The sequence below is a fragment of the Pelophylax lessonae genome (genome assembly GCF_965119305.1).
Source record: "Pelophylax lessonae genome assembly, chromosome: 5".
Classification (NCBI taxonomy): Eukaryota; Metazoa; Chordata; class Amphibia; order Anura; family Ranidae; genus Pelophylax; species Pelophylax lessonae.
The window spans coordinates 147,555,605-147,580,526 of record NC_138772.1 but is presented as its reverse complement, the minus strand read 5'-3'; the positions used below and the strand labels follow the sequence as shown (position 1 = coordinate 147,580,526).

Below are 24,922 nucleotides of genomic sequence, written 5' to 3'. Positions count from 1 at the left end.
GGGCTTAGACACTGGCACCCCCTTTTTTAAGCCTTCTCTACTGGTTAGCTGGCTCCCAGATCCCTCTGACCTTCTGGAGTGGTCCCCTATCCTAGGCAGACCCCTGGGCCGTTTACAGTACTCACGACACTGCTTTCCTGGAAACTTCTGCCCAGCAGCTCCACTCGGTCCACAGCACACCGGATCCCTCTCTGCAGCTCAGCTCAACCTTCGGTCCTCTAGCCCGACTGCCCAGGACATTTTCCTCACACTGACAGAAGGAGAGACAGCCGTCACCCTCCTCCTGGGACTCTGCTTCCCACAAAAGATGCTCTGTCATGTGCCCTCCTCAGACTTATACCCCATCCCAGGATGCATTGTGGCAGATTCTGCCCTCTGGGATAGATACAAGCCCTGGTGTGCTATTGGCCAGGTTTCCTTCACTATCCAATAAGAGCCCTCATTGGGCATAGTGGGGAGACTGCCCAAGCTCAACAGGCACACCTGGAAACACATGACAACCTAGCTGAACAATCAGCCCCACCTGATAAGCAGACAGGGTCTCCCTTATGGTTTTTCTAGCACCTACCTAGGAGGGTGCTACAGTTGTTTAACCAAATCAACCAACCAACTGGTGGACAACTACCTACGTCTGCATGTGAGATCTCTGAGCTCCTACATCCAGGATACCATGGATTGCTAAGTGTCACATTTGCTTTTGTCCTCAACCAAACTGTCAAACCATCAAATGGCTGGTTACACAAACGATCTCACATGTGCAGCACCCTGGCAGTTTCAGATCAAACAGAAGTAGCTTTTCTGGCTGTAAAGCAGGGGTGGGGAACCTTTTTTCTGCCAAGGGCCATTTGCGTGTTTATAAAATCATTCGGGGGCCGTACAAAATTATCAACTTGAAAATGTGCCTATTAGATTTGGTTAAAAATTGAATTAACTCACCCTAATGTGATGGCTGCAACTGCTTCTCTTTGGTGAGGTGTGTGATGTTAGCTGGTATTGATGATGTTGCTACTCGCAACTGGTCAGTCTGGAGCGCAGTCGACTTTGTGGTGGTAAGTTTTGAAAAGAACTGCTGGTGGGTAATGCTGGTGGGTATAGCTGGATGGTACTGCTGTGGGTACTGTTGGCTAAGGCTGGTACTGCTGGCTTGTACTGTGCTGTGGGTACTGCTGGCTGGTACTGCTGGCTCAGGCTGGTACTGCTGTGGGTATTGCTGATTCAGGCTGGTACTGTAGGTACTGTCTTGGGTACTGCTGCTCTGGCTGGTACTGCTGGCTGGTACTGTGCTGTGGGTACTGCTGGCTGGTACTGCTGGCTGGTATTGCTGTGGGTACTGCTGACTGGTATTGCTGTGGGTACTGCTGGCTGGTACTGTTGTGGGTACTGCTGACTCTGGCTGGTACTGCTGTGGGTACTACTGGCTCTGGCTGGTACTGCTGTGGGTACTGCTGGTTCTGCTGTGGGTACTGCTGGCTCTGGCTGGTACTGCTGTGTGTGCTGCTGGCGGGAAATGCTGGCTAGCAGCGGTGCCGCGCTGGAGGAAGAGGCAATGTTTCCTGTATTGGTCACAGACGGAGTGCATTTGATATCACTCCGCCTGTGACTCACTCAGTCAGAACGAAGCCGGAACTATACAGGAAGTATTGGCTCCGTTCTGACAGATAAGCTGAGAGACACAGACTCAGCTGCACGGGGGGCCGGACCAAATGACTTTGAGGGCCGCATACGGCCCCCGGGACCTAGGTTCCCCACCCCTGCGTAAAGGATAGGGGGTTTAATTCTGCTTCAAAGCTGTCAGCCAATCGGCCTCTACAAACTCAACAGTACCTAAAAATTCCTACAATAGAGAGCAACTGAGCATGTGCAGAGCAGGGCGAAACAGTGTATTACTGGATTTTAAACAGTTTAAACACTTATTTTTAATGTTTTCATAACTATAACTGCAAAATATGCCAGCCTGAAGTCATCTAGCAGAACTGAATTTTCTGACTAAAGTTCCACTTTAAGCTTAAACCGATGATGTTGTGATGACAGGGACTGTAAGGATGAGCAGAGAATGGCTGAATGATGCTGGATGTCCACCAGCCAGGAAATGAGGCAGGCACTATTTGACTTGTAACTTCTAACATGCACTATAAGAAACTTACAACATGCAGAGAAATCCGAGTATGTTTGAGGGAGAAGCCTGTATGACTCTGCAAGACTGAGGCACTATTCAGACCAGGTAGAATGGGACTGAGAACTGAGTGACTACATGAAAGCTGATCAGTCAACTCTTTGCTCACAGAGGATAATAGTGACTGTCAGTCACTGCACCCTACTTTGTTCCACCAGTGCTCACGGGAACATCAGGTTGGGGATGAGGTGGGTATGGCTGGCTCTGGTTCTCAGCCATGCGCTGAAAGGCAAAGTCAGCTGTCAATATAGCAGACAGGTGGATCTTGACACTATTGCTGGGATCCTTCCCAGATGTAGCACCCTCCTAGTTAGGTAGGTGCTAGGTAAAAGCATCTGTTGCTCCTGCTGCTTATCAGGGGAGCCTGATCTATTAGTTTGCCTGTCACATGTTTCCAGGTGTGATTCACTGTGTTCCTGCAATGCATCCTGGGATTGACCATAAATATGGAGGGGACATGTGACAGGGCCTCTTTGGCAGGAAGCAGAGTGCCAGGAGGAGGCAGACGGCTGGTCTCTCCTCCTGCAGGTATGAGGAAAGTGGTTCAGGCAGTCGGCCTTGTGAACCGGGTGTGGAGCTGAGCTGCAGAGGATCCAGAGTGCTGACAGTGGAGCTGGTGGCAGAGTCTCTCAGGAAAAACAGTGTTGTGAGTACTCGGGGATTATGCCACAGGGTCTGCCTAGGAGAGGGGACCACTCCAGAGAAGTCAGGGGATCAAGGGGCCAGCTCACACAGGAAGTTTAACAGTAAAGGGGGTGCCGTGTAGTTGACCCTGAAGAATAGTAACAAATGCCGGGAAGGACCCTGAAGATTGTTCTGCAGTACAGTACAGTTTACCTCAGGAAGTTCACTCAATTCTATTTCACTGCTTATGACAAGGTGAAGCAGCGGCCTAGCCATGACTAGCATTATACAGTGCTACTCAGCGTTACTTAACTTTAATCAGCATTAATCATTTGTCCCAGCTAATTGTGCATAGTTATACATGGTGGAGTATCCCACTCATTCCCTTCTCCCATCCAAGTTCTCAATAAAACCACAAAAACCAAACCTACTGGACTGTTTCCTGAATGAGCTCAAAACACTGGGGAAAATGTTGAACTGTCATGCTGTTGCTAATGGTAACCCAGGGCAGGGCCGCTGATAGGGGGGGACCACCAGCCTTCTTGTAGGGGATAAAGGAAAAGGAATTGGCAGCACTCCAGGTTGAGTCAAAATCCAGATTTATTGACTGGACGTCCAAATATGACAATCGTGACAAGATAGACGCGTTTCACACACTGACTGTGTGCTTAATCATTACATCGGTAATGATTAAGCACACAGTCAGTGTGTGAAACGCGTCTACCTCGTCACGATTGTCATATTTGGATGTCCAGTCAATAAATCTGGATTTTGACTCAACCTGGAGTGCTGCCAATTCCTTTATCAAGTTTTCATGGAGGCGAGCAGGGGCATGCACCTGTGTGAGTCATCAGGCAATCACACCACCTTGAGCAGTGAGTTCTTGTCTTTCCTCTTGTAGGGGGCCCGAGCACACAGGGGGGCCCACACAGAGAGGGGGATTAGTGATGGACAACAAATACAGAAATCTTCCTCCAGCACCTGAATCTGATCTGTCCATCTCCCTGCTATCAGCTTTTATCTGTTGAGAAAGAGACAGTCGTCCCTCACTAATCCCCTCCCTTGTGTGTGCCCCCCTCCCAGCACTTATCTCTGCTCAGGAGTTTATTTGTAAATTGTAACTTTGTTTCTCTCTCTCTCTGATCACTGAGCTCCAAGGGCCCAGCCTGTATATATTTTACTCATCTCATCTTCTTTTTTATTTAACATAGTTTTTTTTTTTTTAATTTAGCAGGAATTATGCGAGTTATGTTATATTTGTGTCTGCTAATAGTGATTTTGTTGTAATTTTAGCTAAATATATCTTTAATATTTTCTTGGGGGGGCCCTGCCAGGTAGTCTGTATGGGGCCCCGCGATTTCTAACAGCAGCCCTGACCCAGGGGAACCCGTAACCAGCAGCTTCAATGGGAGTAGTGCTACACAAACATGCTGCAGCTCTGCCCCATCAGCTGATTCTGGGTCACAGGAAAACAAACGTTTCTCCTGTGGCCCTAAAGAGAAGTATAGCCAAAAGAGCTTTGGCCATACTTCTGTCCTAATGGGGATCCATGACAGTTTCCTAAAACAGGATACCAGTCATGCTGGAGAGATTGGCACCTAATTCCTGTCATGTCTTGCGGAATGGAAATAGAAAGAAATCTCCAAAATGGAACCAAATGATAAAATCAAAACAAACAAACGAAAAAAAAAAACAAGAACTCCAGCACACACCTCTGGATTCTGAAATGGGTTGTGCTGCAGCCAGAGAAAGTTAAAGTGGAGTTCCACCCTATTTTTATACTTACCTCCATCTTCTCGCTCCGGGTCACCTGAAAAAGAAATGGATAATCGCATATTTTTTTTTTTCTTTACTTACCTCGTAGCGAAGAAAATATACTTACCTTACTTCCTTCTTCCTCCTTCCTTGGCGGCGGCCCGTCGTCACTTCCTGGCTCTGCAATGATTCCTGGGAGCTGGACGTCATAGCTCCCAGGAATCATTGCGCCTGCACCGGCCCCGACGTCAGTTCCGGGTCGCGCGCGTCATCCCCTTCTAAACAGCTTCTGGGCATGCCCAGAAGCTGTGGAGGGATGACGCGCGCGACCCGGAAGTGACGTCGGGGCCGGCGCAGAGCATCGTGGGACCAAAGAAGGCGGAAGAAGACGCCGAAGAGGACGCGCTGGCTTCAAGCTTCCCACATCTGAGATGGCAGCGCTGGACAAGACGTTTGCAAGGTAAGTATTTGTCCTAACAGGTAAGTGCAACCCGGGACAGATCAGAGGCTAGCCATTGTGGAATGCACTAGCCCTGACTGTCCCGGGGGTATTAAAAAAAAAAAAAAAAATCCAGGGTGGAACTCCGCTTTAAGCTATTCGTACACTGGTAGATTTTCGTACACAAATTTTTGCAATAAATTTTGTCAGTACATTCGAAAATGCCAACAGCGAGTATTTCAAAATTTTGCTTGCCTTTTCTCTAAAAAAACATACATTGTTAGACTTTTGTGAAAAACTTCCATCCAAATTTTTTTTATATCAATACGGCCAAAAACAATTGTCAATTTGCCCCATTAACTGTTAGAAAATCAAATTAACCTTCCAAAACCAATTTTTTTAGCAACATTCTGCTCCTGTGTGGCCAGCTTGAATGACTACAGCCTGCAACTAGAGCTCAGGAGTGGAGGAGGGTAAAAGGCTAAGCTCCTGGAATTGCCCCTACAATTTGAAGCTATGGTACTGCTACAAATGTCCAATTCAGAGGCGTAACTAGAACCTTCAGGGCCCCTATGCAAGAAACCATGAAGGGCCCCCCAGACCCCTGGCCGGGGCCCTTCCCTTCAAGCCTGGGGCTCTTCGCACTAATCCTGGGGCTCTTTACTCTCATTGCATGGCCTTTTATTATGGTCCCGCATCAGGATCCTTTCACAAGTTCTGCAGTGGGCCCCCTTCCTGCAATCTTGGGGCCTCCCCACAGTGGTGAAATGCCAGGGCCCGGTCACAAGTGTGACCTTTGAGATCCTAGAAGTTCACCCACTGATTTGCTACCGGGCCCCCTGGAGCATGGGGCCCGGTAGCGATTGCAACTCCTGTAGTTACGCCCCTGGTCCAATTGTTGCCCATGTATTACCACAAATGCCTGTTTGTGGTGCACAACTCTTTAACCTCCCTGGCGGTATGATTCTGTCAGGAATTCTGTACCAAAAGCGGTACAATTCTTTTCATGGAAATTTGGCGTTATGTATTATAGGCCTACAATTCTTAGTAATTACTGACTTAAACCTGACCAAAACAAGTCTCTAGTAGACATCCCAGATGTGATAAATTTGAAACACAAACGCATGAATTATAATCGAATCAATAATATAATTTTATTATAGAATATATATAATATATATAATAAAATTATTATTGATTAGATTATAATTCATGTGTTATATATTATATATATATATATGTGTGTGTGTGTGTGTGTGTATATATGTGTATATATATATATATATATATATAAAATTATATTATTGATTCGATTATAATTCATGCGTTATATATATATAAATGCATGAATTATAATCAAATCAATAATATTTATATAATATATATATATATATATATATATATATATATACACATATATACATATATATATACGCATATATATATATATATATATATATATTTATATATATATATACTGTGACAGGAAGTCAGGAAAATCTGGGAATGTAGTCACTGAGAGGAGACACATTCCCACCTGCTTTGAAAGTTCACTGATACTATAGGGTGTTGGCTGCAGAGAGAGCCAGCAGGAAGTTGAAAACCATTCAGCTGTTCAGAATGAGGAGATCAAGGACTCTATAATTTGTCCAGAGAAAATCTATTGAGTGCTGCCTCCTGTCGCTGTGTGAGCTGGGAAGAGGAGGACAGACATACGTGTACCTCCCGACGCCGTGTGGGCATGGGAGAAGGACTGCTGCCGCCTGTCGCCGTGTGGGCTGGGAGAGGGGGACAGTCGGATGTGTGCCTCCCGACAAGCTGGTGAGCATGGGAGAAGACCCCCTAAAGCGATGTGAAGCTAAGGAGGGTAACCACGAGTGAAGACGTCTCAAAGGTGAGAAGACAAAGTGTTCCATGTGAAGAGTGTGCAGAGAAGTGTTCCATGTGAAGAGTGTGAAGAGTAAAGGGACCTGTTAAATGAACTGTGTTCAATGTGAAGAATCTGAAGAGTAAAGGATCCTGTTATAAATGAACATGTGCTGTGTGAAAGAAAACAAAGGGACATGTTCAATGGACAATGTTTGTGCTGTGTGAAAAGCAAACAAATGGACATTTGAGTGTCTGCTGTAGGATCAGCAGTGTCGGCCCAACAGTAGGTTGGAAAGACTTCTTAGGTAGGTTCCAGCTGTGAGAAGGTAGCCGCCCACAGAGGCAAGGATTTATTTTGTCTTTTATTTTATTTTGGCTGTTTTGATGCTTGCAATTGTGTTAAGTAAATTGCATGAATAAATCAGTCTTGTTTTTCAACCTCTAATCGGCTATCTCTGTGAAAACGCACCCCCAAAGGGGTCACCCATACGCCTACCACCGAGCTAATCCCTTACATATGGTGGAGGATGCGGGCATAAGCAGAGATCCCTGCAAGGAAGTGCAAATGTTTGATGAACTTTATCTGGTGCATGAGATTGCACAATCTATGTGTGCAGGAGAGAAGATCCTGACAAAAAAAAAAAAAAAAGTGTTTTAAAGAGACAGCGGTCTCAAAATTATTTGATGAACTTTGTTGTGTCTGGTGCAAGTGACTGCACAAACTGTGTGTGCAGGAAAAGAGATCTTGCAAGAGAGAGAGAAAAACTACATGTGTTAAAGAGACAGTGGTCTGAAAAATTTTTGCTGGACTGTGAAAAATTTGTTTGTGGAGTTATTGAAGATGGGGCGTTCAAAACGCCTGAAGAATGCAAAGATAGATGAAATGAGAGACCGGATTCTATGGATGGAGGGGATGTTGCCGTCTGAACCAGCCCCATCCATGCCTAAAGAGAGTCTACTAAAGAGGAAGGTTGTTGTCCCTAGCAACACTGATGAAACCGCTATGGAGACGCAGTGTGCTCAGATGAAAAGTAAACTCAAAATGGAGGAGATGTTGAAACATCTGATTATATCAAATGCAGCTCAACAGCAAGCAAATGCAGCTCAACAGCAGGCAAATGCGGATTTTCAGCAGAGCTTTGCAGAGCAACAAAAGGCTCATCAAGAGAGCATGGCAGGCTGGAAACAGAGACGCCAGCAGCCAATGGAGGCCATCGGTTTGGAGGAAACCGAGTGTGTGTGCAGGGCTGAGTTGGATGCCTTGCAACGGAAAATGGAAGAAAAGGAACAAGCCTTGGAATTGCTTAAAATGGAGCATAGAAACTTGCAGGAAATGAATGAACTACTCAAGTCTCATGTGTTACAGTGGGAAGAATCCACTGCTCTTCTTTTGGTCGAGTTGCAAAAACGCAGAGAGACTATAATGCAGAAAGATACCATCCTCATGGAAAAGGAAAGTGAAATTCAGACTTTGCAGAAGCAAAGTATGGCTGATATGTTGGAGTTGCGTAATCAGCTGGAAAAAAGTCTTCAGTCTTTGGGAGCTACAAAAATAGACCTGCAGGAGTCGCAGGAACAGAATGTTGCTCTGAAAGCGACATTGTCTCTCAGCGACAAAGAGAAAAGTGAAAGAGAAGCTAAATTACTGAGTACTGTGTATGAGCTCACTACTTTAAGCAATGTGGTAGATGAATGGCGTGCGGACTGTGAAAGTTGGAAAGGGGAAGCCCAACGTGTCCAGCAGCAGTTAAAGGAGAAAGAAGCCTGTGTGGCAGAATTACATTCTTATTCCCAGATGCTAGCCAATGAGGTGAAGGCTCTTATGCAGGGAAAAGGAGATTGTGAACATAAGAGGGAAAAAGTAGAGGCACAGCTTCTGGAATCGCAAGTCAAGGTGTCAGAAGGTGACCGATTGTGTGCTAAGCTGTCAGAGAAGGCAAACCGACTGCAGGTTGAGTTGGACAATGTTACAAATCAGCTTTCTCAAGCAGACAGCAAATCTAGAGAAATTGCGGAAGATTTTTCTATCTTGGAATCGCAGCTGCAAGACACGCAGGAACTCTTACAGGAAGAGAGGTGTCAAAGGCTGAGTTTTAGCACAAAGCTCAAAAAAATGGAAGATGAGAAAAATGGCTTCCTGGAACAATTAAAAGAGGAGGCGGAAGCAAAGAAAAACCTATCAGAGCAAGTCGCAACATTGCAAGCTCAGATAGCGGATATGAAAAAACGCATGGAAGAAAGCGTTGGTTCATTACAGTGTGTTGAAGATGTGAAAAAGAAGTTTGATCAGATGCTTGGTGAAGAGAAGACTGTGTCTGCAAAATATGCAGAAGAACGCGCACGTGCAGAAACGGAGGTGCGTGATAACGAGAGCAAAGCCCTGTTCTTGGCTCGCTCTTTGGAGGAAGCTCTAGAGTGTAAGGCTGAACTAGAAAGTGTTAAACAGCTGCGTACAGAAATGGAAGAATTGGTCAGCTCCAAGGATGATGTTGTGAAAAGCGTTCAGGAGCTAGAAAAGTCTAAGCGAGCCTTAGAACAGCAAGTAGAAGAGATGAAGATTCCGTTGCAGGAACTGGAAGAGGAATTCCAGGCAACAGAGGATCTGTCCCAAAGAGGGGATAGTGTGCCTGATGCAGTTTTTAAAAGGATCAGTGTTTTGGGGTCTGTCCCGAGTGAGCCTCAGAAATGTGACGACATGTGGCTTGAATCACCCCTTTGGAATAAACCGTTCCTTCAAAAACTTCAAGCATTGGAAAATGTATCATTAGAACTTCAGCAAACAAAGGAGCTGAGTAAGAAATGTGGTGATTTCTCAGTTCAGGCTGAAAACCTAGTGGAGAAAACTAAGGCTGTTGGTGAAAAAGTGAAGCAAATGAATAAGTGCCTTTCAGGGAGTGTTTCCAAAATGGAACTGGTGAAAGACGGGTGGCAGAAGTTTGATCGTGATCTTGAGATGCATTCCATGTGGAATTCAGATAGAGAAAAAGAACTAGGTGACCTTGAGCGGTCAAATAGTTCAGCAGAAAGTGCATTGAAGAAACCTGTAAAAGAATGTGTTGCAGTTCCATGCTTCTTCACTGATGCAGAGAGGAGGTCTATAATGGATACCACCCAGATCGCTGGGTTCAACTGTGTTGTTGCCTTTGACCCCTATGTTGGTGGAAGGAAAGTTGATGATGTTCTGGTTGGCTTCTTCTGTGAAGAGTTTGGCAAGAAATATAAACTGAATATCAAATCAAATAGTAGGCCTTTACTGCGACTCGCTCAGGAGGGCGAAAAGTTTAAGAAGTTGATGAGTGCAAATGCTTCAGATCTGCCTATGAATATGAAATGTTTGGTGAATGATATTGATATCTCTGGGAAAAGGAACAGGGGTCACTTTGAAGAAATGTGTGACAGCCTGTTGTCTCAATTGGAAAATCCTCTGCACAGCATCTTAGAGCAAGCAAAGCTCAAGAAGGAAGATCATTCCCTTTTACAACAAAAAGTCAATGATTGTGTACAGCTGTATGGAGAGGCAACTCAAGTCACAGAGGGATGTCAAGAGTCCCTACTTGGAACAAAGCTTAGTGAAGCAAAGGTTCTCAAAGTTTTGTGGAAAACATTTATGGATTGCAGAGAGAGGCGTCTTAAGAATGTTGAAGACATTAAGACTAGCCCAATTGAGTTGCCTATGGATCACGGACCTCCGTGGTGGATTGGACAGACGGTTATGAGGGACAAGCTGTCTGACATTTATGAGAAAGCTGTCAATGAAGATGACAGAAACGAGAAGGAGCAAAATGATGCCAAAAATGCAGTTGAAGAATGTGTATATGAGATGAGAGACAAACTGTGTGGCATTTATGAGAAATCTGTCAATGAAGATGACAAAACAGTTTCATCCGGAAGCTTGAGGATAATAGGAGGCTTATCAGTGAGTCAGCAGTGCCTGACACATGCGTGCCTGGAAATATGTGTCCCAACCCTAGGGTTGAAACAAGAGGGGGGGGTATGTGACAGGAAGTCAGGAAAATCTGGGAATGTAGTCACTGAGAGGAGACACATTCCCACCTGCTTTGAAAGTTCACTGATACTATAGGGTGTTGGCTGCAGAGAGAGCCAGCAGGAAGTTGAAAACCATTCAGCTGTTCAGAATGAGGAGATCAAGGACTCTATAATTTGTCCAGAGAAAATCTATTGAGTGCTGCCTCCTGTCGCTGTGTGAGCTGGGAAGAGGAGGACAGACATACGTGTACCTCCCGACGCCGTGTGGGCATGGGAGAAGGACTGCTGCCGCCTGTCGCCGTGTGGGCTGGGAGAGGGGGACAGTCGGATGTGTGCCTCCCGACAAGCTGGTGAGCATGGGAGAAGACCCCCTAAAGCGATGTGAAGCTAAGGAGGGTAACCACGAGTGAAGACGTCTCAAAGGTGAGAAGACAAAGTGTTCCATGTGAAGAGTGTGCAGAGAAGTGTTCCATGTGAAGAGTGTGAAGAGTAAAGGGACCTGTTAAATGAACTGTGTTCAATGTGAAGAATCTGAAGAGTAAAGGATCCTGTTATAAATGAACATGTGCTGTGTGAAAGAAAACAAAGGGACATGTTCAATGGACAATGTTTGTGCTGTGTGAAAAGCAAACAAATGGACATTTGAGTGACTGCTGTAGGATCAGCAGTGTCGGCCCAACAGTAGGTTGGAAAGACTTCTTAGGTAGGTTCCAGCTGTGAGAAGGTAGCCGCCCACAGAGGCAAGGATTTATTTTGTCTTTTATTTTATTTTGGCTGTTTTGATGCTTGCAATTGTGTTAAGTAAATTGCATGAATAAATCAGTCTTGTTTTTCAACCTCTAATCGGCTATCTCTGTGAAAACGCACCCCCAAAGGGGTCACCCATACGCCTACCACCGAGCTAATCCCTTACAATACATATATATATATATGCATATATATATATATATATATATATATATATATATATATATATATATGCATATATATATATATATATATATATATATATATATATATATATATATATATATATATATATATATATGCATATATATATAATATAAAATGTGTTTTGTGCAACGTTTTTTTTTTTTTTTTTGAATTTCCCTCCCTAGTTCCGCTCCCATGCAGCATTGCTGCTGCAGGGAACGGAACTAGGAAGTCCTCCTACCGACAGACGAGCGGCGGAGATCTCGGCTGGCGGTCACAGCAATGAGAGCTCATCGCTGGATCGCCAGGATAAGGTAAGACACTCCGCTGCGCTGTCTGCACAGCTCTGCACATTCACCCCGAGCGTGACTCGGGGATACCGATAATAGCAGGAAATTCCTACCCCGAGTCACGCTCGGGGATACCGCTAGCGTGGTTAAGCGTATCAAAACTATCTGAAGTAACTGATATGGGTTAGAGTGATTTAAAGTGGAACTTTACCTATAACAACTTGCTAAAAATAATGTTCTTTAGCAAGGAACATACATTCCACATTAATAATAATGCTACCAAAATTAGTGTGTGCTGTATATTGCCTTCAGCATTGCTACTGTTTTTCTTGCCGGAGGCTGCCATTTTGCTGAAGCCCACAGCCCCTGAACAGCAATAAATCTTTAGGCTATCAGAAGATCAGCCTCTACCTCTACATTTTTTGCACTGTGCTAAAAAAAAGAGCAACTGAGCATGTGCAGAGCAGAGTGAGACAGTGTATTACTGGATTTTAAACAGTATAGGCACTCATATTTAATGTTTTACATAGCTATACCTGCAAAAGGGGCCAGCCTGAAGTTGTAAAGCAAGACTTAATTTTTCTTTTCCCTAAATTTCAAGACTATGGCCACTCACAGGATGGAGACAATAATGTGACAGGCCCAGGGAGATGACATGGCCACTACAGTCACCCGTGTCAGAGGAAGGGGAGGGACCAGGGGGGCTCTCCCTCCAATCAGATAACACCAACTTCTTTGACAAAGAAGCTGGGAGCTTTGAAATGTGTTATTTGATTGGAGAGAGGTCCCTCCTGTTCCTCTGACACGGGCCACCAGAGTGGCCATCTCCCTTGGCCTGCTGCATTATTGTCTCCATCCTGTGAGTGGACATCTTCTTGGTGGGCCCCAGCTTTACTACACACCACACTGATATGTGCCTTTCCTGTGGGACACCGACAGCTGATACCAGTGAGCCTTCCTTCTGGTATGTGAACCTTGACCATGTTTCCATCAAAAGTGCTGGGCCCTCTATTTAGTGTTTGAGGTTGGATGGGAATTGGGCTTTTACCTTTTAGACGTTTACACATGACTTTGTTTTTATCTGGACTGTGTGCTTTATCTATGGCCACACAGTAAATTTTACTTAATGGTTTATATGGAAGCAAGTTTTTTTTTTAATCATCTTCTGATTTATCTACTTGTTAATCATGAATACCTTGACTTTACCAGTGCACAGCATATAGCCTTTGCACCTTCACTGTGAGCTTGTGGACCTTGGCCCAGTATGGTTGTATAAGTTGACAGTCCCACCATATATGAATCATGGAACCTTTGGCTGAACCACACCTCCAACAGAGATTGGAGCTTGACGGTAAATATGCGGTGAAGATTTGAGGGGACTCTGCACCAGTGAGAATATAACTTATAGTTATGTTCCTCAACGGAAACATTGTGAGGGTCTTTGTAGATCACCAAGTGGACACTCTCACATTCAGGAGACAGGGAGAAGTTCAGGTCTTCCTCCCATTTGCTGCCATGCCTAGAAGGGTGGTCTGTGGACTTGGTCCCAAAAATGTATTTTAGTTATCAAATGTCCCTGGTTGGATGTGACCATACAGAGTCTTTCAAAATAAGTCAAAGGCCTAGTGAACTTCATTCTCCATTTGGGGTCGTTTAGGCAGTGTCCGATCTGGAAGTAGGACCAAACCATAGAGGTATGGTAGGTTGTTGTGAAGACAGTTGTAAATGTGAGCATGGGACAAAGGCACCCTTGACAAAGATCTGTGTCCACCATCAAGTGGATATAGGAGGAGTCCCCTGTAGTGCATTTGCACATCCTTCCCAGCAAGGAGTATTATCTCCAAGGGTTAGAAAGGCTGGATTCATCTCTTTTTCATGGATAGTGTAGGACCCACTGATAATGGGGTACTTTGACGCAGTAGTGGGCTTGAGCACGATATGGCCATATGGTGGGACCAAACCCCCATTTTTATTTATGGATTGTCTTCAGATTTGGTAGTTATTTCTTTTGCATTTGCGCGCTATTCTTTTTTAATATACATGTCTTTTGGTTCATAGCTGCAGCAGCTTTAGAAATACATGGGTATGCTCCCCCAAATTTTTTGCCTGTTTATAAAGAATTGATAAACTCAGGGCAGTGAGTCGAAAGAACAAGCTTGTTGAAGATCTTGCTGCAACCCTGGTGGGAAGTTTGGGTTATTTAGGAGTAGAGTTAAAGGGCCTGTGACCCATTATCTCTTCATGTGCTGCTCAGGCTCGTGAATAAGGGTTATACAGGCGGGTTCCTCTGCATCTGCTGTTGAGAGTGCTGGCAAGGAATGGAGCCCATCCCGGCTCCTGCAATTGCTTAAAAAGAAAATGGGTGATTAGTCATGGGGACTAAGCTCCAGGGGGCAGAGCAAAATGCATTGGGGCATGGCCTGGTGGGAGTCCAGGATGAGGTTGCCACTTTGTTCACCTCCAACATAGTGGCAACCTCAGAGCAAGAGCAGAGCAGAGCAAAATGCATTGGGGCATGGCCTGGTGGGAGTCCCGGATGAGGTTGCTACTTTGTTCACCTCCATAGGATTTCTCAGATGTGCAGCATCAGGGATCACCCCTTTTCTTTTAGAATTAAAAGGCCTGGTTGATAGGCTAGTTGACTATGGCGGTAAATCATATGGAAGCATGTCAAGGTGGGACTGATAAGTGGATGTGAGGTCATTTTACAAAATTGAGTGTCTAGATTAGTTCAGGGGAGTATCGGTAATGTGTGTTGAGTTCATACTTAGAAGAAGCGTGGACATGTCAGTCTGCTAGCCTAGTAAGCAGGCATGTCCTATGATATTGTCATATATCGGGAACACTTAGGCCTGTTCAGTTTGGGGTGAGATAGTTGAGTTAAATTTTCCTTTGGAGTCTTACTTTTCCAAATAAAAGAAGTAAACATGCTACGTATATAGGAGAAAAATAAGGGGGTGGGGGGGGGGGGGGGTGAGGTTAATGGACACAGCCTGCATCGTATAAAGAAACCAGGGTAACACATTCATCTTGAGCATGAGCTCTCTGCCAAACCAAGGCAAGTTGAGTTTGTCCCAGATGTTAAGGTCTCGATGAAGAGTGGCTAAAAAAGGGAGAAAGTTTCCATAAAAAAGGTTTGAGGGGTTAGATGGTATTTGAATGCCAAGATATGTTAGGTCCTTATCCTTCCACAAAAGGGAATTGTTATTGACAATGATGTACTGTTGATTTATTAAAATTCATTTTGAAATCTGAGATGTTGTAGAAAAGTTTAAACTCTTCAAAAAAGGAAGGTAAGGGCGTACAGGATCAGAGTGGAATAGTAAAATGTAATCGGCAAAGGCCGCAATTTTAGATTCTCTATCACTTATTAAAATTCCAGAAACATGCGGATTTTAATAGATTTTTTGTAGAAATGGTTCCAGCGTCATCACGAAAACTGAGGTCTGGGACAGTGGGTTAAAAGCTCGGAGGAAAAGAGGCATCAAATTGTCTGAGAAAGTTTTATAGTAGATTGCTGAAAACTCCCTGTAGTTCCTCTTTCAGGTCCATTACCACCGCCATTAGGCTGGTGTCTTCAGACACCTTCTTGATGTCTGAAGAGATGGATTGCAATCAGACATCTTAGGCCTTTGTTGGATTAAATCCACCACCAATACGGAGTCCAGATCAAGCCGGTGTAGGAGTCCTGAGAAATCTGGGCAGCGGAGAGGGCTCTGGACTGGCCTGCTGCTGTATACGGCAGAGCGCTAGAAGGTTCCTTCCCAGCTGGGAGTGAGGTGTCCTTTAGTAGCACTCCTGGTGAATGGAGAAAACTAGTTAAAATCGCCTGGTCTCAGCAGAGCTCCTGACTCAGGCGGCCATCTTTGCTGAGCGCCAAACTATGCCCCCCATGTCTAGAATGCTTTTTCTCTCTGAGATCATACATTTCTTGGGTGGCCACTGGTTGAGTTTGTACACAAGTTGTCATAAAATAAAAAAATGTACACAGTATAGGAAATGTATTAACACCCCCCCCCCCCCCCCAAAAAAAATAAAAATTAAAATGTTATATTTGTAGCTATTTTATTTTTATTTATTTTGCAGCTTATGAATCTTTGGATTTGGTGGCTGCTTTAGTTTTCTATTTCGTTATCTCCAAACAAACTAAAACAGCCACCATAGCTAAGAATTGGTAACATGCAATATGACACTTTTTTTTTGTTTTTGCTTTTTGGTTTAAATATGCTTTAAAAATTTGCAGATCATACACATAACAATCGTCCTTCATGATGCAGCTTTGAAAGTTACATCTAAATTTCTTTCTTTCTTTCCTTTAACTCCTATAAATCACCATGAGGCTCATTTCAGTTTAATAACTAGAAGTTTTAGTAAAGACAGTTAAAATAAAAATATAGAAAAACTGAACATGAACATTAGATGTACAGGATCGTCTGTGGATGATGGCGAGCATTAGAAGCTCCCATCTACTAGGAGTGACAACTGTAACACGATCCAGGCTGCAGAGCGGGACACGTGACCTCCTCCTGTTGCCTGGTAACAGTAAACAGCGGCCGGTGCCCGGTGCGGAGTGGAGGGTGCTGGGTGCCTTTGGTTTGGCATATAATGGGCGCCCTGAAAGAAGAAATCCCGGCTCCCATTTACGGGGGAAGATTTGTAGATCGCTCCCCGCATGTCCGTTCTGTGAGTAGAGAGCTCGGGAAGTGTTAAACGTTGTGTGTGTGTGGATGATCGCTGCATGCTTTATTTTCTGTTCTCTTCTAATGATGTGCAATGCTAATAAACTGGCTGCATGTGGTCATCCTTATTTCATCCTCACAGCCAGGCACTACTCATACTGATTAGATTAAAGGAGAGTAGAGATTCATTTTATTGAGCTGATATTTTTATTTATTATTATAACTGAAATGTTTATCATAGCTCCCAACTGTCCTTGATTTGGAGGGACTGTCCTTGATTTGAAGGGACTGTCCTTGATTTGAAGGGACTGTCCTTGATTTGGAGGGACTGTCCTTGATTTGGAGGGACTGTCCTTGATTTGAAGGGACTGTCCTTGATTTGGAGGGACTGTCTTTGATTTGGAGGGACTGTCCTTGATTTGGAGGGACTGTCCTTGATTTGAAGGGACTGTGCTTAATTTGGAGGGACTGTCCTTGATTTGGAGGGACTGTCCTTGATTTGAAGGGACTGTCCTTGATTTGAAGGGACTGTCCTTGATTTGGAGGGACTGTCCTTGATTTGGAGGGACTGTCCTTGATTTGAAGGGACTGTCCTTGATTTGGAGGGACTGTCTTTGATTTGGAGGGACTGTCCTTGATTTGGAGGGACTGTCCTTGATTTGAAGGGACTGTGCTTAATTTGGAGGGACTGTCCTTGATTTGGAGGGACTGTCCTTGATTTGAAGGGACTGTCCTTGATTTGGAGGGACTGTCCTTGATTTGAAGGGACTGTCCTTGATTTGGAGGGACTGTCTTTGATTTGGAGGGACTGTCTTTGATTTGAAGGGACTGTCCTTGATTTGGAGGGACTGTCCTTGATTTGAAGGGACTGTCCTTGATTTGGAGGGACTGTCCTTGATTTGAAGGGACTGTCCTTGATTTGGAGGGACTGTCCTTGATTTGAAGGGACTGTCCTTGATTTGGAGGGACTGTCTTTGATTTGGAGGGACTGTCCTTGATTTGGAGGGACTGTCCTTGATTTGGAGGGACTGTCTTTGATTTGGAGGGACTGTTCTTGATTTGAAGGGACTGTCCTTAATTTGGAGGGACTGTCCTTGATTTGGAGGGACTGTCCTTGATTTGAAGGGACTGTGCTTAATTTGGAGGGACTGTCCTTGATTTGGAGGGACTGTCCTTGATTTGAAGGGACTGTCCTTGATTTGGAGGGACTGTCTTTGATTTGGAGGGACTGTCCTTGATTTGGAGGGACTGTCCTTGATTTGGAGGGACTGTCCTTGATTTGAAGGGACTGTCCTTAATTTGGAGGGACTGTCCTTAATTTGGAGGGACTGTCCTTGATTTGGAGGGACTGTCCTTAATTTGGAGGGACTGTCCTTGATTTGGAGGGACTGTCCTTAATTTGGAGGGACTGTCCTTGATTTGAAGGGACTGTGCTTAATTTGGAGGGACTGTCCTTGATTTGGAGGGACTGTCCTTGATTTGGAGGGACTGTCCTTGATTCTGAACAAAGTCCCTCTGCCCCTCTTTCCTCCTCATTTGTCCCTGGTTTTGGTCTGATCTATATAGTTGTATATAAAATGCCCTATTAATCATTCCCAGTGCCAGTTGCCGGTGTTCTGTGAAAATTCCCTAGCCTCGTCACTTCCAGTGAGGGTACGTCATACATCAGCTGAGCCGCTTGCCAGTGCGCATGTGCACAGCTGCGGAGGGTAGGGAATTTTAACGGGGTAGTGTTTCTTCACGGAACCCCGCCTCATTCATCAGCTGTTGCCGCGTAAAATCATCTCGGCTCCAACCCGTCAGACTTCCCTCATCTCTGCTCCAGGAAAATTAAATTGGCAGCGGGTCTATGAAAATACAAATCACAGCTACAGTGTTTTAGAACGTAACAGTCACTAATTTGGGACGCCACACCTGCTGATGAGGGAAGTCTCCGAGATGATTTAATTTAGCGGCTGGGTATGCTCAGTGAGACGCGCTGCAACAGCTGATAAATGACGCGGTGTAAGGTTAAAACACTACCCCATGAAAATTCCCTACATGCTGCAGCTGTGAGCATGCGCAGTGGGAAGCTGCTCAGCTGTTGAATGACGTACCCTCACAGGAAGTGACGAGGGTAGGGAATTTTCACGGGGTAGGGTTTTTTAACGTTACACTGGGACAAGGTCATCTAGAGCCCAGGGTGAACATGGCAAATTGCCCCTTCCTCCAAGATGTATAAGCATTATGTGCCAGCAAAAATCCCCTCCTCCTAAAGAAAATGATTGCTAATCTGCATGCTTAGCACAAATCCTCTCATTCCACATATGCTCCCAGCTCAATTCTCCCCCACTACTGAAAAACGGAAAATTTATATCAAATACTTACCGTAATTTTCCTTTCCTGATGGACTCCATGGCAGCATACGTTTGGGTAGTCCCGCCTCCACTCCTACCCTATAGGACCCCACTCCCATAAATCCTTGCTCCATTTCAGCATTCGTGTTCTGTAACTAGCCTACTCAGGAACTGGGAGGGGACTCCTGCTGCCATGGAGTCCATCAGGAAAGGAAAATTACGGTAAGTATTTGATATAAATTTTCCGTTTTCCTGACAGACTCCATGGCAGCATACGTTTGGGAAATAACTCGCCAAAACACAATTGGGTGGGCAGATGCTGATAAATTTTAATTAACACCTGCAACAGATAACACTTGAGCACCAAAACCAACAGAAGAAAGAGCCGCCGGCTCAACACAATAATGTGTCATAAATGTATGAATGGACGACCAAGACGCTGCTCTGCAGACCACATCCGGAGCGACATGTCTTGAAGCTGCCCAAGAAGTAGCGACACCACGAGTAGAATGTGCAGTCACCGCTTTAGGAGGAACCAAGCCCTTCTCTCTATAAGCCCACTGAATCGCCTCTACTATCCAGGAGGCAATTGATCTTGAAGAGGCACGCATACCTTTGTTCTTCCCAGACAATAGGACAAAGAGATAATCCGTCTTCCGGACAGAGGCTGTAGCTTCCAAGTACTGTCTGAGCGTGTTGCCCACATCCAGCGGATGGACTTCCGGAGGTTCGGCCGATGAATTGAAAGTAGGGAGAACAATTTCTTGGTTCTCATGAAAGACCGACGTGACTTTAGGCCTTGCTCCCAGCATTGGAATGAGGACAACTCTATCCGGAAAAAAAGTCAGAAAAGGTTCCTTACTTCCCAGACTTTGGATTTCTGACACCCTTTTAGCAGATGTGATGGCCACCAGAAAGACCGTTTTGAGGGTGAGATGTTTCAATGATATAGGATTTTCAAGACTTGAGCCAACCGATGATAAGAAATCAAGGACCAGAGGCATGTCCCACTTGGGGAATCTCAGCTTCTTCTGTGGCCTTAGCCTTACTGCCCCTTTGAAGAATTGTCTGATCAAAGGATGTGCAGCCCAGGAAATTCCTGTGAACGCAGATATGGCTGAGACTTGTACTCGTAGGGCGCTTACTGAAAGAGGCAACTCCAATCCCGATTGAAGAAAAGAAAGAATATCTTGCACAGAAGGAGATGACCAGGACTTTCCTTTGGACTCTAGGAAGGAAGTAAACCTAGCCCAAATCCTTTCATAGGTTTTGTTCGTGCTTTGTCTTCTAGCACTCAAAAGAGTTGGTATGGCTACTTCCGGACATCCTAACGCTTCCAGCCTTCCCCTTTCAAAAACCAGACCCGAAGGTGCAGACGGGCTGGGCATGGGTGAAGGATGGAGCCCTGGGACAGCAGATCCGCCCTGAGAGGAAGAGGGACTGGGTCGCGATAGCTCAGTTGAAACAGTAGGGGAAACCACGGTCTGTTGGGCCAGAACGGGATTACTGCAACCACTTTGACTGACTCCATCTGGACTCTCCGCAGGAATTGAAAGATGACTGGTACTGGGGGAAAGGCATAAGCCTTGTGAAACCTCCAGCAATCTGTCAGGGCATCCACCCCGGATGCTCTAGGATCTCTGTCCCTCGAGTAAAACTTCTGCAACTTCCTGTTGTTGAAGGAGGCAAATAGATCCACCTCTGGGATGAACTTCAAGGACAGGATCCAGCTGAACACATCCTCGTGAAGAGACCACTCGTTGTTGTTGAGTTGTGTTCTCGAGAGGAAATCTGCTTGTGTGTTCTGAGCCCCTGGTATGTAAACTGCCGACAGATTGACCAGGTTTTCCTGAGCCCAGGTCATTATTGGCTCTACTTCCCGAAGCAGGGATGCGCTGCGAGTTCCGCCTTGTTTCCTCACATAGGCTACTGCAGTCGTGTTGTCTAACCTCAGCATGACTGAGGTGCCCCGAATGAGGCGGCTGAAGGCTAGTAGCACTTGAAAGGCCGCTCGTAGTTCCAAGATGTTGGACACCGTCTGGCGAGACCGAAAGTCCCATTTCCCTTGTGCCATCTCTGTTCCGCAATGACCGCCCCATCCGGTGTTGCTGGCGTCTGATGTCACTATCACCCAAGATATGGGGGCTATGGAGTGACAATTGCTCAAATTCTTCAGCTGTAGCCACCACGGAAGCCAGCTCTTCATTTTTGCGGTTATCACAATTCGTTGGGAATTGCTGACTCCGTTCCACTGCTGAAGGAAACCCCTCTGAAAAGGCCTCATCCTCCAGAGAGCCCACTTCACCATAGGGGCTGCCGACACCATGGTGCCAATTACCCTTAGGCATTGTTTTGCTGTGAGACGTGATGCTGACAAAGCTAGAGACACTCTGTCCCTGATTACCGGAATCTTTTCTTCTGGCAGAGAGATGGTACTGTTCTTGGTGTTGAACAGCGCACCCAAAAAGACCAGGGACTGAGTGGGAATCAGATGGCTCTTTTCCCTGTTCAGGATCCAGCCGAACCTCTCTAGAGACGAGATGACCAGACCTAGATGTTCCAGGATGACAGACTTGTCTTGGGCCAGAAGAAGGAGGTCGTCCAGGTAATGATAAAGACGGACCTCTCTCAGCCTTATCAAGGCTACCACCGCTAATAAGACCTTCGAAAAGGTACGAGGCGACGTGGAAAGCCCGAAGGGGAGACATACAAATTGTAGATGACGCTGGCCGACCGAGAATCTCAGATATCGTTGAAACTCTGTTGCCACTGGCACGTGGAAATATGCATCCTTCAGGTCTACTGAGACCATCCAATCTCCTGGTTGAACGGCTTGCTGAATGGAGAATAGAGTCTCCATCTTGAATTTTTCTCCTTTGATGAAGCGATTCAAGTTCGTCAGATCTATCACTGGTCTCCAGGCACCGCTCTTCTTGCGCACCATGAACAGAGGAGAATACACTCCGAATCTTCTTTCGGATTCTGGCACTGGAACCACTGCTCCTTGAGTGACTAGCGAGTCTACGTAAGACAAGAGAATCTCTCTTTTGTCGCCTGACCGAGGAAGGGAGGTAGGAAAAAATCTGTCTCCGGGAATACTGGTGAAGGTCCAAGAATGACCTGCAGAGACCGTGTTGACGACCCAAGTATCCCGGATTGAGGCCGCCCAGACCCGCCGAAAGTGATAGAGACGACCTCCCACCTGACTGGCCTGAGCGGGCCCGTTCTCAAAAGGACTTCGTCGTATCTCTATCCCCAGACGGATTGCTCTTGGGGCCTTTCCGAAAGGAAGACTGCCTGGATTTCCAGTTTCTCCCAAACTCCCTTCCTGGCCTATAACTACGTGCCTCCCTGGCACGATCAGAATTTTGTCTTCTAAGAGGTGGCCTTTTTTGACCCAGAAGACGCCTATCCTGGGGGAGAAAGCCCGATTTACCACCAGTAGCCTTGGAAATAGCGCTATCTAACTTATTCCCAAAGAGGGACGAACCCTCAAAGGGAATGCGGCACCACACCTGCTTAGAAGCAGGATCAGCCAACCAAGGGCGCAACCAAAGTGCACGCTTCGCCGTAACAGATGATAGCATTCCCCGGGCTAACAGGCGAATAACATCAATAGACGCCTCCCCCAGAAAAGCTGAGGCCAGTTTCAACTCTTGGATAGGAGAGTTCTTAGCTGCATCTTCGGAGAAGCTTCTGAGGGAATCATCCACATTATCCACCCATACTTCCATTGCTTTGGACAGAGAAGCCAGGGCCAAGGCTGGTTTACAGGCAGCACCAACTGAAAGATAGACACGCTTCAGGTCCGTGTCGATTTTTCTGTCAAGAGGGTCCTTGAAGGAAACAGTATCCTCAAGAGGCAAAGTAACATGCTTCACTAGCCTCATGACAGCCGCATCTACCAGAGGAGGAGTTTCCAGATGTCTAACTTCCTCTTCTTTGAATGGATAGAGCTTGGCCAATTTTGAAACCATAGAATTCTTTTTCTCCACCTTGCCCCATTCTTCCGTTTATGATTTCTCCTAATTCAGGAATGAATGGGAAATTCAGCCGCTCCTTGCTCAGCTGCTTAAAGAGTTTTCTCTGCTTCGGAGCCGAGACTACTGAATCTTCCCAGTTTAAAGTTTCTCTTACAGCCTTTACTAAAGGTGGGACCAGATTAAAAGAGAATCCCAAATTTGGTTCATCCTGATCCGAATCGCTATCAGACTCGAATACCGAGGGATGGCTAGGCTCAGAGGATTCAAGGGCTCTTCCGCTAGTGGTCTCTCTAACTGGAGATACAGATGGCTCTGGCGCTGGGGATTGCCGTCTATTGAAATCAGCCAGGGAGTCCTTGACTATGCGTTTGACCATGGACTCAAGATGTTGGTCAGAGCTTCCCCTTTCACCCGCTGCCCGGGAATAACAGGAGTCGCACAGCGATCTACCATCCAGTAGACGGATACCACAGCCCCAGCACTTAGTCTCGCTGGATTGGCGTGAAGACCTGGGAGGTGACCGGTCTTTACTACGGTATCTGGACTTAGATGAAGAGCCGTGTTTGGAGGAAGAACGGTGATGCTGGGGGTTAGCATGGTGGTCTTCCCGCGTGCCCTTAGGCTGTTCTGACCTAGAGGAGGAGCTGCAAAGAAAACACATAAGCAATAAAGTAATGCGGACCCCATCCGTACGTCCCGCTCCCCCCCTTCAATGCAGCCCTACACTTACCTAAGAGAGGGCTGGTCACAGGGGAGCGGTGACGCATCCATAGGGAAGCAGCAATGACCACTAGAAAAGGCAATACAGTGCTTAGAATAGGTACAGCAAGCAGTAATGCATTAGGAGAAAGCCCCCAAGAAGGAGACCCACATACCTTGTGAAAGAAGTGCCAGCTCTTGGGACCGCCGTATACTACAGTCAGTTCCACCGCCTGTGGAACTGACAGCCGTTTAAATTCGGCGCCGGCCGTGACGTCACGGCCGCGGCGTACTGCGCATGCGCGAGTATCGGCAATCGCCGCTACTGCGCATGCGCGAGCCAAGCCTCGTTCTCGGTCAGCCGGCGCGCATGCGCAGAGCGACCGAGGACGCCGAAGATGGAACGCAGAGCGTTCCACTGCGTCCACAGAGCCTCCCGGACCACCAGGAAGAGTATGGACGCAACGGAGAGCCGCACACTGGACCACCATGGAACGCTAGACCACCAGGTACATAAAAGAACAATAAGGAAAGGAAAAACACACTTACCCTTCCCACTAGACACCAGGGACACATTTAGAGCCAGACACCAGGACATCCAATCCAGCATTGGGGCAATACAATGAGGCCCCCTACCGCAGCTGGGTCATCGGCCATGCCTTAATTAGCCTGCTTTGCCAGGCATTTTCTCGGCTCCTCTTCAACTTGCCCATCCCATACCCCGCAGCAGCAAGGGCTTATTGGGAAACCAGGTCCTTCCGACTCTCAATGACCCTGCGTCATTTAAAACGACCATACTTGTAGGAATTCGGCACCAAACAGGTGCAGGAGGAGGACAAAAAAAGAACACGAATGCTGAAAGGGAGCAAGGATTTATGGGAGTGGGGTCCTATAGGGTAGGAGTGGAGGCGGGACTACCCAAACGTATGCTGCCATGGAGTCTGTCAGGAAAAAACAATTCCCCCTCCCTAGCGCAAACCCTCTACCTTTCAAATGTCCCCTCCAAGCACAAGTCCTCACCTACCCCACTCCAAATCCTCCCCGCCGCACAAATTTGCCTCCCCAATCCCCCATTCTAGCACAAATCCTCCTCCCCCCAAAAAATGTTTTCCCTCCTAGCAAAAATGTCCCATAAGCATCCCTACTAGCACAAAT

The 24,922-nt window shown here is 46.1% G+C and overlaps 1 protein-coding gene across 1 annotated transcript in view; it reads left to right on the top strand.

The window, feature by feature from the left end:
* The first annotated feature begins 16,618 nt into the window (after nucleotides 1-16,618).
* EFHB (EF-hand domain family member B) overlaps nucleotides 16,619-24,922 on the top strand; it is a 96,990-nt gene continuing 88,686 nt past the window's right edge. The window contains exon 1 of the mRNA XM_082259785.1: nucleotides 16,619-16,753. Within this exon, the coding sequence (XP_082115911.1) occupies nucleotides 16,676-16,753 (78 nt within the window). The 5' untranslated portion in view covers nucleotides 16,619-16,675. The remainder of the gene's footprint in view (nucleotides 16,754-24,922) is intronic.